Source organism: Chrysochloris asiatica, unplaced genomic scaffold (genome assembly GCF_000296735.1).
Source record: "Chrysochloris asiatica unplaced genomic scaffold, ChrAsi1.0 scaffold00035, whole genome shotgun sequence".
Lineage (NCBI taxonomy): Eukaryota > Metazoa > Chordata > Mammalia > Afrosoricida > Chrysochloridae > Chrysochloris > Chrysochloris asiatica.
In genome coordinates this window covers 10506004-10518788 of record NW_006408553.1, presented here as the reverse complement: position 1 = coordinate 10518788, position 12785 = coordinate 10506004, and the positions used below count along the sequence as shown (strand labels likewise).

General features: G+C 35.3%; 1 protein-coding gene across 1 annotated transcript in view; it reads left to right on the top strand.

Annotated features, from left to right (window-relative positions):
- IDO1 (indoleamine 2,3-dioxygenase 1) overlaps positions 1–7560 on the top strand; it is a 17073-nt gene extending 9513 nt beyond the window's left edge. The window contains exons 5-11 of the mRNA XM_006859939.1: positions 201–215; positions 2696–2795; positions 3367–3484; positions 4646–4697; positions 5350–5498; positions 6901–6909; positions 7208–7560. Coding sequence (XP_006860001.1) covers positions 201–215; positions 2696–2795; positions 3367–3484; positions 4646–4697; positions 5350–5498; positions 6901–6909; positions 7208–7560 — 796 coding nt within the window. The remainder of the gene's footprint in view (positions 1–200; positions 216–2695; positions 2796–3366; positions 3485–4645; positions 4698–5349; positions 5499–6900; positions 6910–7207) is intronic.
- The last annotated feature ends 5225 nt before the right edge of the window (positions 7561–12785 follow it).

Genomic DNA, 12785 nt, shown 5'->3' with positions numbered 1-12785 from the left:
TTTATATCACTTATAAAATCCTATATGTTTGCAATTTCTACTTGAGAAATATAAAAATCACATTTAAAATTTTCTAACTTACGTCTTACATTTACTAGATTGGCAATATTAAATCTCATAACAATAACTCAAAACGATTTGATTTATAACTCTTTTCCTCTTTCTTCCAAATGGCCCATTCACCCTGGCTACTTTCATAGACCCATGACTTACGAGTAAGTATATTTTTCTTATTTTACTCTAGAAATTATTATTCAGTGAATGAAGTTTTATCAAATCCCCCAAACGGATTTATTTTAATGATCTATTGGATTCAGTTTAAAGCACAAGCAATCCCAGTTCTTGAGTGTAATTTGACAATGGCAGTAATTTGACTTTGTCTGTTTAAAGTTAAAGCTGTTGGTCTATATACTATCTGCATGAATATACATGTATTCAATATGCATAAACATATAATGCTTATATATCTGTGTTTCTATGACTTATTGACATCTATGGTCAGAATGAGTTGCCTGCATCGACAAGTAATTGACACATAAGACATAATGTATAACCATGTTCTTTTTGACCCAATGCTTATTCCAGTTTTCACCTATGTACTAAGTAGAGGTTGTTGTTGTTGTAAAGTGCCCATGAGTAAATTCTGACTCGTGGTGACCTTGTACAGGGTTTCTGAGAAGAAACTGGTAGGTTTCAACCATCAACCTTGTGATTCGAAGTCCAGTGCTTATCCTACAGCACCACATCAGGAGTCAAAGTAGAGATTGTTGTTGTTAAATGCGTTTGAGCTGGGTCCTATTCATAGTGACTGTATATAGAGTTTCCAAGCAATGGCTAGTGAGCTTGAACTGCCGACCTTGAGGCTCAAGCTGACCTTGCAGTCCAGCACATTAACCCACAGCTCCACATCAGGACTCCAAAGTAGAGATTAAGAGCTAGAAACAAAAGTGATCATCACACTTAAAGTCCCTGAGTGGTGCAAACCATTAACATACTAGACTGTTAAATAAAAGAATAGAGATTTAAGTTTCCACTCAGAGGAACCTTGAAAGAAATGTCTGGAGGTCTACTCATGAAAAATCAGCCTTTGAAAACCCAGTTCTACTCTAGTATGCATGGAATTGCCATGAGTAGAATCTACTTCCCAGAAACTGGAAAAGCCTGCTCTCATGAAGCTGGACAAATAAGCAAAAAATATTATACACAAAAACTATATAAATTATATTATGGTGACTATGAAGAGAATTAATACAACAACAAGTACTGGGACTCTAATCAAATAAAGAGGGGAGGAGGAATATGTTATTTAAGCTGAACCATAAAGAGAGAGTAGGAATTAGCTATTGTTCTTGTTATTAAGTGCCTTTGAGTGGATCCTGTTTCATGTTGATCCTATGTGACAGAATAGAACTTTCCTACATGGTTTTCTTTGTTGCAATCTTTACATAAGAGATTGTCAGGTGTGTTTTTTTTTTTTTTCTGCAACCTTTTAGGTTAGCAACACTTAAGGGTTGTGCTGCCAGGACTCCTTAGAAAATAACTAGATGAAGGAAAAGTTGTAGACTCTTCTTGGTAGAGGAAAGAGCAAATGTGGAAACTTTGAAGTGACAAAAAACTTGGTCCATTATCAGAAATGAAGAATGGCTAATATGGCTGATATACAAAGAATGATGAAAAGAAATAGGTCTACAAAAAAACCAACAACAACAACAACAAAAACAGATTATGTCGGACATTATTGCTTACAATGAGGAGTTTAAATATACTTTAAAATACACAGGAAGATATGGAAGGGATTAAAATTTGAGGATGATATCATCAGTTTCATTGTACAGATGAGAACACTGAGGCAGAGACAGATGAAATAGCTTGCTCAAGGTCACATAGTCTGGCTTCGAAGACAACAAGCTTAACAGCCAAAGTACTCATAGACAAAAACACAATTATCAGTATGACAGAAAAATAGGGTCTAACCAGTTATTTCAATTTACTAACCAAATTCTTTGTAAAGCAAATAAACCTAGAGTTTAAAAAAATTTGAAACAGGTTCATAGATTAAAATATAAATATGAATCAATTTATTTATTTATAAAAAATGATGACTTCTTAAAACTATGCACATCTACCGGGTATTTCTATAAACATTATATGTATCTACATATGTTGTTGTTGTCAAGTGCTGTCGAGTCGATTCTGACCCATAGCGACCCTGTATAGGGTTTCCAAGGAGTAGCTGGTGAGTTTGAACCGCAGACCTTACAGTTCAAACGGCTTTGTAGTCTGGTGCATTAACCCACAGCACCACACCAGGACTCCATATATATATACACACATGCATGTAAAAAATGGAATCATGGAATCATGGAAGCAAATAATGTTTTGAGTCAGAAGAATGGAATTTCAAATCCTAGCTTAACTTGCTATTAGTTATATAACCTTAGGCAACCTACCTAACATAACTAAGTATTCTTATACCGAGCTACATAGTGGACATAGCAAAACTAAAAACAACAACAACAAATTAGCTCATAAAATTATGTTGATAGCAAATATGTTGTTCTTAAGTGCCATCGAGTCGGTTCTGACTCATAGTGACCCTGTATAGCAAACTAGGAGAAATAAAAATTTTGAAATCTATGAAATACACTACAATTATATACAATTATTTTTGTTAAATGCACTGCTTTCTTCTTAGGAACATGGACATTCTGTTCCATTTTCCTGGTGGGGATTGCAGTAAAGGATTCTTCCTGGTGTCCCTACTCGTGGAAATGGCAGCTGCTTCTTCCATCAGAGTAAGTCTGTCCACACAGGAAAAGTTAGATCTTCATTCACAGAGCAAAACAATCATTTAATAACTGAATTTACAGCTAAGCATGAATTGTATTTATCCTGATTTTATGTAGCTTTTGATAATTTCACTGGAGGCAGGTTACCATCTAATAGAAATACCTGCATTATTCATTTTTGTGTATCACCTAAAATAAAAAAATTCTGTGCAAAATATATAGAGAGAATTAAATTTAAAGCTCCAAAAAGAAAATAATACATTTTTCATGCAATTTGACATTGGAATTATAACACATGGTTGTATAAACTCAATGGTTTTATTATTACAAATATATAAATATCTCAAAAATCAAGAGAAAAATGATATAATCTTATCTCTACATTGAAAGTGAATATAGATAAATCCAAACATATATAAATTCAAGGACATGAGACAATTGGTCAAAGGATGCTTATCCAGGAAAGTGAGAATTGCATATTCATTTTAAGAGTTAAAGCTTGGAAGTCATATATTCTATGCCATTGTTTAAGCTCTAGGATATCTTAAGCGTTTACTTTTTTTTTCTCCCCATTAAGGAAATTCCCACAATATTTCAAGCAATACATGAGCAGAATATAGATAAGTTAAAAGAAGCACTGCTTGTGATATCTTCTTGTCTACACCAAGCCCGTGATGCTTTTCATCAAGTATATGGTAAGTAAATGGAGTAATGCTATGGAATAATGCACTGGACTACAAGGTTGGTTTGAATCACAAGATTGGTGGTTCAAACTTACTAGCCGCTCTCAGAAACCCAATACAGAGTTCCCATGAGTCAGATGGACTTTATGGCACTTAACAACAACAACAACAGTCTATGTAATACAACACTCTAGCCTGGCACTGAAATGTTTTGTTTAGCTGAAATGTAGAGTTTGGAGAAAAAGGGAGCAAAAAACAACATTCATTTTATGTGCTTTCTTTGACATCTTTTATCTCAATCAATATACTTTTATGTATTAGATTTTATTATTTTAATTTTACAGAAAAGACCATCTTAATCCAGGGAGATAAGTAAATAACCTAACATTAGGTAGTAAATAGGAAACTTGCCAAATGTAATGGCTATTTAAAGTGCTGAAATGTTTAATTGTTTCTTGTTAGGAGCTCTCTGCTAATTCTGCTTTTTCACAAACTAAGAAGCAACGTAGAATACCATTGAGATCAAATCAGATGTAACGCAAACAACTAAAAATACAAGAACCATAATCTTTCCCAAAAAACATAAGCAGAATTTAAAAAGAAAAATGTTCCTATTGAATAATCTTAAGCCCTAAGTGACCATTTCTTGCTTTGGATTGTTGCTGATTCATCCTTGGCAAGGATATGGTTTTCTAAATCAAAGGCATTAGCAAGCTTTAAGAAAAATACCTAATGACATGATCCATAGAGTTGCTATTTTTTTTTGTGTGTGTGTTACATTTTGTTCTGTATGTCATTAGTTTTCGTGTCAATAAGCACATGAAGTTGTACTAAAGAAATGTGGAGAGTTTAAACTATTGGGTCTCCTGATGATGAGTGAGCTCAGGCTCCTAGGTACCAGTCTGGATACCCCGTTCTGTGGAAATATATGATGAAGGGGCTCACCTGGGAGAGGGCAGTGTTACCTATGGGGCTTTGTTCTATAAATACTAACCAGGGAAATTTAGTTGCTGCTTGTTAGGAGCTCTCTGCTAATTCTACTTTTGCACAAATTAATACATTTCCTGAAGCCTGTACAGAAATACAGTACATTTTATTTTCTTACAATTTATATAGTAGAGTTACTCACTATAACTGATGTCACTTAATTAAACATACTCCATCTTTTTACAGATCATGTTGATCCAAATGAATTTTTTGGTGTTCTTCGCATATACTTGTCTGGGTATGTAGTCTTATGCTTGAATTTATTTTGTCTTAAACAATTAAAGAATACACCAATTTTGCAATGATGGCCCCATAAACATTAAATTTGACTAAAAAGTATTATTATTATTTTAAAGTACATGTTTACAGAAAGAATACTTGTTCTGCTATGATTTGTCTGAGAATGAATTTGCAGGAGGTGAGAAAGCTAGTCTTTTTAAAGAGAGTAGAATCAGATTTGGTGTCGCAAATTGAAGCTTTCATTCTTAGAATGCTGGTGCCAATTATGCTTGGAATTATGTTATTATTTACTAACTGGGTTACTAACAGAAGGTGGTGATATTAAATCCAGCCAGAGGTGCTTCAGAAAAAAGGCCTGGTGATATGCTTGCAAAAGTTTAGAGCCGTGAAAAACCTATGTAGCAGAACTAACCTAAAACTGATGGGTTCACATAGATGAATATAATTGCTGACAACTCTTTTGGTTTGGCCTTTCTACTTTCATGACTTATCCTCATTTATGTAAATAATGTGAAGGAATGGATATGGAATAAGAATCACAAAATCTATCCAATCTATGTCACCTTCTATTCTTTGTCATTTGCAAGATTTAGATATATAAATATTGACAATTAATCCAAAGACTTATTGCCTTTTCCTTCCTGTCCTAGTTGGAAAAACAATCCCAAGCTGCCAGAGGGTCTGCTGTATGAAGGGTTCTGGGATACCCCCAAGCAGTTCTCAGGGGGCAGTGCAGGGCAAAGCAGCATCTTTCAGTGCTTTGATGTCCTCCTAAGCATCCAACACAGTACTGGTGAAAGTGAGTGAATGATGACAATGATCTCCTTTTATGTTAAATGTAATGTTATTAGGTACAATTGAGTCAGCTCTGACTCCCATCACCTCTACATAATAGAACACAACACTACCCAGTCCTGGACCATCCTCACAAGTGTTATGTTTGAATTATTATTGCAGCCATTGTGTCAGTCCATCTAGCATGATGTTCTTCTCCATGGACTGGTCCTCACAACATCTCCAAAATATGTGAGATGAACTCTTACCATCCTTACAACATGGGAGCTTAACAGGTCCTTTTAAGGTGTATGGTCATTATTGCACTTCACTGATGAAGAGGCAGAAACTTAAAGAAAGCAGCATAACCCAGTCTCAAACCCAATTTCATCACATTGTTGATCTCAACTTTTGAACATATTGCTAAATGAACAATTGAGTGCAATGAAACCAAGATCATATATGTTGAAAGGTAAGATCTGATTCAGAAAGTTACCAGCACATGAGGCAGGTCTGAGTTGAGGTCGGAAAGCTATAGACCAAGGTGACAGAGAGAGGTCACAGCATTGTTCACATCTCTGCTGTCCTGCCATTTCAATGCCTTTGCCCATATTTAAAGATAGGCAGCATTCATGATATTATTTCTTGGGACTTAGAAAGAAGAGAGGAAGACATTATAAAAGAACTTCTTTCAACTTCTGTTACCTAGACTTATATTAAGAGTCAAGAGGAAAAAATATTAGGTTGCATAAAATAGGCTTTTGACTTTCTTTAGTCACATATTTTATCTCCTGCTGTGATGCTGTAGGATCAGCACTGGACTGTGAACCCACATTGGAAACCCCATACAATGTCTCTATGAGTTGGAACTTAACAACAACAACAGCAAGTCATATATATATACTCTACCCAAATCAAAAGCTTCTAGGAAGATCAAGTATGTTAAGAAAATTGGGGAAACAATACTTTTATTATAAAAGAATGCATTTGACTAATATGGTTTTCAGAGTTAAAACTATTTCACAATCATTATCATTGCAAGTTGCTGATGTTGTTAAGTGCTGTTGAGTCAGTTTTGACTCACAGTGACCCTGTATGGGGTTTCTGAGGAGCAGCTGGTGAGTTTGAACCACTGACCTTGTAGTTCAAACCAACCTTGCAGTCCAGTGCACATCTGCAGTTCCACACCAGGACTCCAATGCAAGTAGAAAGATAAATAATTATTCAGCTTTCAAACAGGATGATAGTAACCTCTGTGACTCCTGCTATGATTTGATATATGATCTCCTATCCACTCTGACCACAGTCTTATTTTTTATATGTAACATAGGATTGGGTACTGCTTTGACTTCTTACTAGGGTCCCTAAGAAGCGTAAATGGTTTGGCACTTGGTAACTAATGAAAGGTTGTTGTTATTGTTGATAAGTGCCATTGAGTCAGTTCTGACTCATAGAAACCCTGTATAGGGTTTCCAAGAAGCAGCTAGAGAGTTTGAACCATTGACCTTGTGGATCAAATGACCTCATGGTCCAGTGCTTTGAAATACCACAGCCCACTTCCAAAGAAAGGTTTAGTGTTCCAAAGAGTCACACCCACAAAATCCATGTGGAGCAGTTCCAATCTGAAAACATGGGTTAGTCCATAAAACAAATCAACACGATAGCAACTGCCTTGGTTTGGGTTTTAATTTGGCCTACCTGCTCTCTCAATTCAATTTTCTCTTGTTCTTTTAGAATTTGCTAATGAATTCCTCCAGGAAATGAGGCAATATATGCCAAAGGCTCACAGAGAGTTTCTTCAGTCACTAGAAAATCGTCCATCAGTCCGAGAGTTTGTATATTTAAAGGGTGACGAAGACCTGCAGGCAGCTTATGATGAGTGTGTGAAAGCTATGGTGAACCTGAGGAACTACCATTTGCAAGTAGTAACTAAATACATTATAATTCCTGCACAAAAGCAACAAAAACCTGAAGATTCAGCCAAAGACACAGAAACAGAAACTAAAGGAACTGGAGGCACTGATCTCATGCATTTCCTAAAGACTGTAAGAAATAATACACAGAGATTCCTTTTGAAGGATGATTAATGTAGCCAAAGCAAGGATACTTTATGTTAGACAAACTCCATGATGCAAAGCCATGCTATAGCTCACTTAGTAGATCCAGTAGTTAAAACTCACTGCTAATTCCTACTCATGTAAGTGTGCAATAGCTTATAAACCACTCATACTCATAGAAGTGTGCAATAGCCTATAAATCACTCATTATACAACATTTAAAAATAAAACTAATTCTGTTACCTGTGGATTTCTAGTTGGAAAAAAACAACAAAATCAAATTACACAAGAATGTTTTAAAAACTAACAACATTAGAAACATAATTGTAATGTACATATTAGAATTTAATGATGAAATTCAACAAATAAAACTTGATATAAGATAGAATGTGTAAAACTTGATTTATTTATGACTAAAATTAAATATTCTTCTGGATGAGCACTACTCCACACTGCTATCTCTTCAAACTTCACAACTTCCTACTGCAGTGTTGATTAAATATTGTTGTTAAGAGTCATTCAAGTTGATTCTGACTCATAGCAATTCTGTGTAAAGCTTCTAAGGCTTTAAATCTTCTTGGAAGCAGAAAGCCTTATCTTTCTCCCATGTAGTAGCTGGTAGACCCGAATCTTGGACCTTGTTTCCAGTGCATATTGATTCTTGTAAATTCCCTATTGAATACTTTTCTGTTTACTTCTCTATATTTCCATTGGAGGATAAGCTTCATGATACCTAGGATCTCTATGTCTTCTGTCACTTCTATGCATCCTCTGTACTTAGTATGTATGAGAATAAGTTTAAAAGAAAGTATTACTTTGACAGTTACCATTCACATATGTATGCATTTATTCCAAACAAAATGTGTCTAAAATTTTTTCTGTAATCAGTGGATGGATGGATGTAGAGAATTTCCCTCAATAATACATTTGTCTTGTAATTTTTAGAAGATATCTTAGTATCTTCAGAAAAACAAAAGGATCCACTCAAATCATTAATGTCCAAATGCAAGTAAATTTGAGGCATAGAGGTCAGCTCAGAAAACTATGGTAACTGTTTTTGGAATTTCAAAGGGTTTATCTTGACAGATTTTCTTGAAAGACACAGGATGGTCAGGAGGCTAAGTTAGAAGAACTTTTAAGAAAATTGAAAATTGCTTTGGTGAGAACAAGGCCCGGAGAGTCAAGCATGGACTCATTATAAAATAGCAAGGGCTATCCTAAGAGAATTTCATTGGGAAACCTTACCCCATCCACCCTATAGCCCTGACCTTCTCCCTCCGAACTGTTTTTTATTCCCCAAACTCAAAGATCATTAAAAAGCCACACAATTTGCATTCTTTCTAGATGCTCAAACTGCCATTTTGATGTGGTATAAATTAAAAAGCAAATAATTCTTCAGGACAGGGTTAGAAAGATGGATACACTGCCTTGAAAAGTGTGTAGACCTACACAGAGGATATGTTGAGAAACAATAGTTTCATATTTTGATTGTTTTAATATAGGTTTCTATGATTTTCTAGCAATAATTGTTGACTTGCCCTCATATATAGCAGATACAGGAGAATATACCCCCTTCCATGCCATGTAGAATCTGTTCATTATAGCAAGTGCTCACAACCTCAGCCTCCTCTAGTGAGGTCTACTGGAGAAGAATGTGATCAATCACAATTGGAGAAGATTTTAACTAGGAGTGATAAATTCTTCATAACATTGATTTCATTTTATTTGAATGAATGATAACTGTATCCGAGAACACATCCTAGTAAAATCAGAAATTCATAATGACATATTCCTTCATATGATATTTTCTATGAGTAGCAATACTTTACCTTAAAATATGTATCATTTTCATATCAATTAATCAGAGAATTAAGAATTCTTTATTGAACTTTTGTATTCAACTCTTATAAATTGAATGACTGAAATTCTTTGCTGCTATTGTGTGCCATCAAGTCAGATCTGACTCATAGTGACCCTGTACAGGGTTTCCAAGAGCACTAGGTGTGTTTGAACTGTCAACATATGGTTAGCAGAGTTAGCAGTCCAAGGATATTATATATTACCCTATTAATATATTATTTTTCTCACTCTAAAATAATATAATATCACATGTCATACAGAAATATTTTCATCAATTCACTACAATCTGAACTCCTCCTCAACCTTTATAAAATGGTTACTACAAAGAATCTAAAACTTGTTATGAACTAGAAATAGAAATTATTCATTTCCATATAATTAGTATTACATGAAAATAAACTATTGAAAATGTATTTATTCAGATGAGTCAAAGACTTGTTATAAAAACATCAACTAGATGGCTTCTGAATTCCTTCACAACTATAAGAATGAAATGTCTCACAGATGAATAGATCCCCTATTCAACGTTTCTGAAAATAACAGAGAAGTCTTATTTAGAGCTGACTTCGCTAAATAGCTACAATTTTTTGTCAGTTTGTTTTATGGTGGTGGTGGCTTGTGTGATGCTTTGATGCTGGAAACTATGCCACCAGTATTTTAAATAACAATAGGGTCATTCATGTGCATAGCTTTCAGCTAAGCTTCCAGGCTAAGACAGACTAGAAAGGAGTGGAAGACTACTTCTGAATGTTCAGTCACTAAAAACCTTATAAACAACAGTGGAACCCTGTGAGATAACACCACAATATTGAATATTAAAACATTACAAATAGCATCAGATATAGTGCCAGAAGATGAGCCCCTCAAGTTGACTGGGAAGAGCTGCCTCCTCAAGGTATAGTTGACTCTGATGACGCAAATGGAGCAAAGCTTTCAGGCCCTTCATTTGCTGATGGTGCACAACATAAAATGAAGAGAGGCAGTGGTAAGCATCCATTAGTAATGAGAATACTGAATATATTAAGTATGAATCTAGAAAAATGGAACGTTGTCAGAAATGAAGTGGAATAAATAACATGGATATCCTAGGCATTAGTGAGCTGAAATGGATTGGTATTGCCCATTTTGAATCTGACAATTACATGGTTTACTATGACAGGTATGACAAATTGAAGAGGAACAGTGTCACATTCATCATAAAAAGAACATTTCAACAACTGTCTTGATACAGTGTATCAAGAAAGTATAATGCTATCTGTGATAGGATAATATCTATATTCCTATAAGGAAGAAGGGAAGTCCTGATGTGACACTGTAGGATAAGCACTGGACCTCAAGGTCAGTTTGAACTGCATGATCGGCAGTTCAAACTCACTAACCACTCCTCAAAACCCCTACACAGGGTTGCTATGAGTAGGAATAGACTTGACAGCACTAAATGACAACATAGGAAAGACCAGTTAGTATCACTATTATTCAAATTTATGCACCAAACAATAAAACTAGTGATGATCACATTGAAGAATTCTGCCAATTTTTTCTGAAACTGATCAAACATGAAATCAAGATGTACTGATAATTACTGGAAATATAATGCAAATATTGGAAGCAAAAAGGAAGGATTAATGGTTGGAAAGCATGGTCTTGTTGATAGAAATGATGCTGAAGAATACATAATAGAGTTCTGTAATACAAATGACTCATTAATTGCATATATCTTTTTTAAACAACATAAAAGACAAGTATACACATGGACCTTACCAGATGGAGTTCACAAAAATAATATTGACTACATCTGAGGGAAGAGACAATAGAAAAGCTCTATACCATAACCCAAAACAAAACCAGGGACAGACTGTAGAATAGATGATCAATTGCTCATATGAAAGTTCAGGCTGAAGCTGAAGAAAATAAAAAGAAGTTCATGAGGTCCAAAATACGATCTTGAACAAATCATACATGAATTTAGAGATCATCTCAAAAACATGTCTGATGCATTAGGCACTAATGACTGAAGACCAGAAAAGTTATGGGATGACACCAAGGATGAAAACAAAAAGTCACTAAGAAAACAAGAAAGAAGGAAAAGACCAAAATGGATGCCAGAAGAGACTCTTAAATTTGCACTCCAGCTTAGAGATGCTAAAGCAAGTGAAACACACGAGGAGATGAACAAAAGGTTTCAAAAAAGTCAAGTATTGTAGGTAATGATATGTGCAAAGACCTGATATTAGAAAACCAAAATGAAAGAACATACTCAACATTTTTCAAGTTGAGGGAACTGAAATAAAAATCCAACCCTCCATTTGCAATACTTATAGGTTTTACAGGCAAAGTATTGAATGATACAGAAAGTATCAAAAGAAGATGGAAGTACATAGACTCTCATCAACCTGGAGATGAGAGAGAGAAGAGGAAGGGCTGGTTGGTCTGAAGTGTGGTGAGACATGAGGACTCCTAAGACCATGGACAAGGACCTAACCACAAAGGGCTAGAGTTGAGAGTGAAGTGTCCAGTTAATATGAAGTGAGGAGAGATGCATAAAAAGGCCAAAACTTGCAGATAGTACCCATTCGACCTAGCTTTGATGGCTTGATGATCAGAACTCCAATAGAGGAAGATAAAGACATTTGATAAAGGAAACAAGTGTAAATTGCTACAATTTGATGAACTTGACCTATACTTATGGATGTAATAGCTCAAAAAGCCAATTGAGAGGGAAGGAGTCTTCACATCAAGGAACAATCCTTTCCCTTCTGTACACAGGGTTGATAGAGATGGGCAATTAAGACATTGGCTACCTAAAATGGGTGGTGGTGGGTGCTATAAAGGCATGAAGTGCCTGGCTTACAAGTTTTCAAGTGGGAGCTTAGTATCAGACTGTGAGGGGAAAGGTAGAATCCCCACTGAATAGTTTTCATCTTATCTAGATGGGTCTGGTGAAAGGAAATAAGGATAAGATTCTTATGATTCAGTAGTGAGTAACTGTTATCATGATTAATGGCAACTGCCACAATTGTAAAGGTAGAAGTTTTGTAACATAAAGGGGGGGTGTAGTTAATCTTACAGTCCAGGAACAGAGGACCTTAGGATCATCAAGGGAGAACAGTATGAGCAGAATGTGGGACCCTGTCCAAAGAAGCAATGACACCAGAGATAGAGGCAGTGATGATGACATGGAAAGTTAGAGCAGCTGAGGACTGTAGACTCATGGAAAGAGAAAGGCAGGCTTGCAGAATATGCCCTTGGTTGTTTAAATGATTATATAATGGGTAAGTTTAGGGAACTTCTATGAATTTATATATATGTATATATATATATATATGTATGTATAAGGAGCTCTGGTAGTGTAGTGGTTACGAATCGGGCTGCAAACCTTAAGGTCAGTGGTTCAA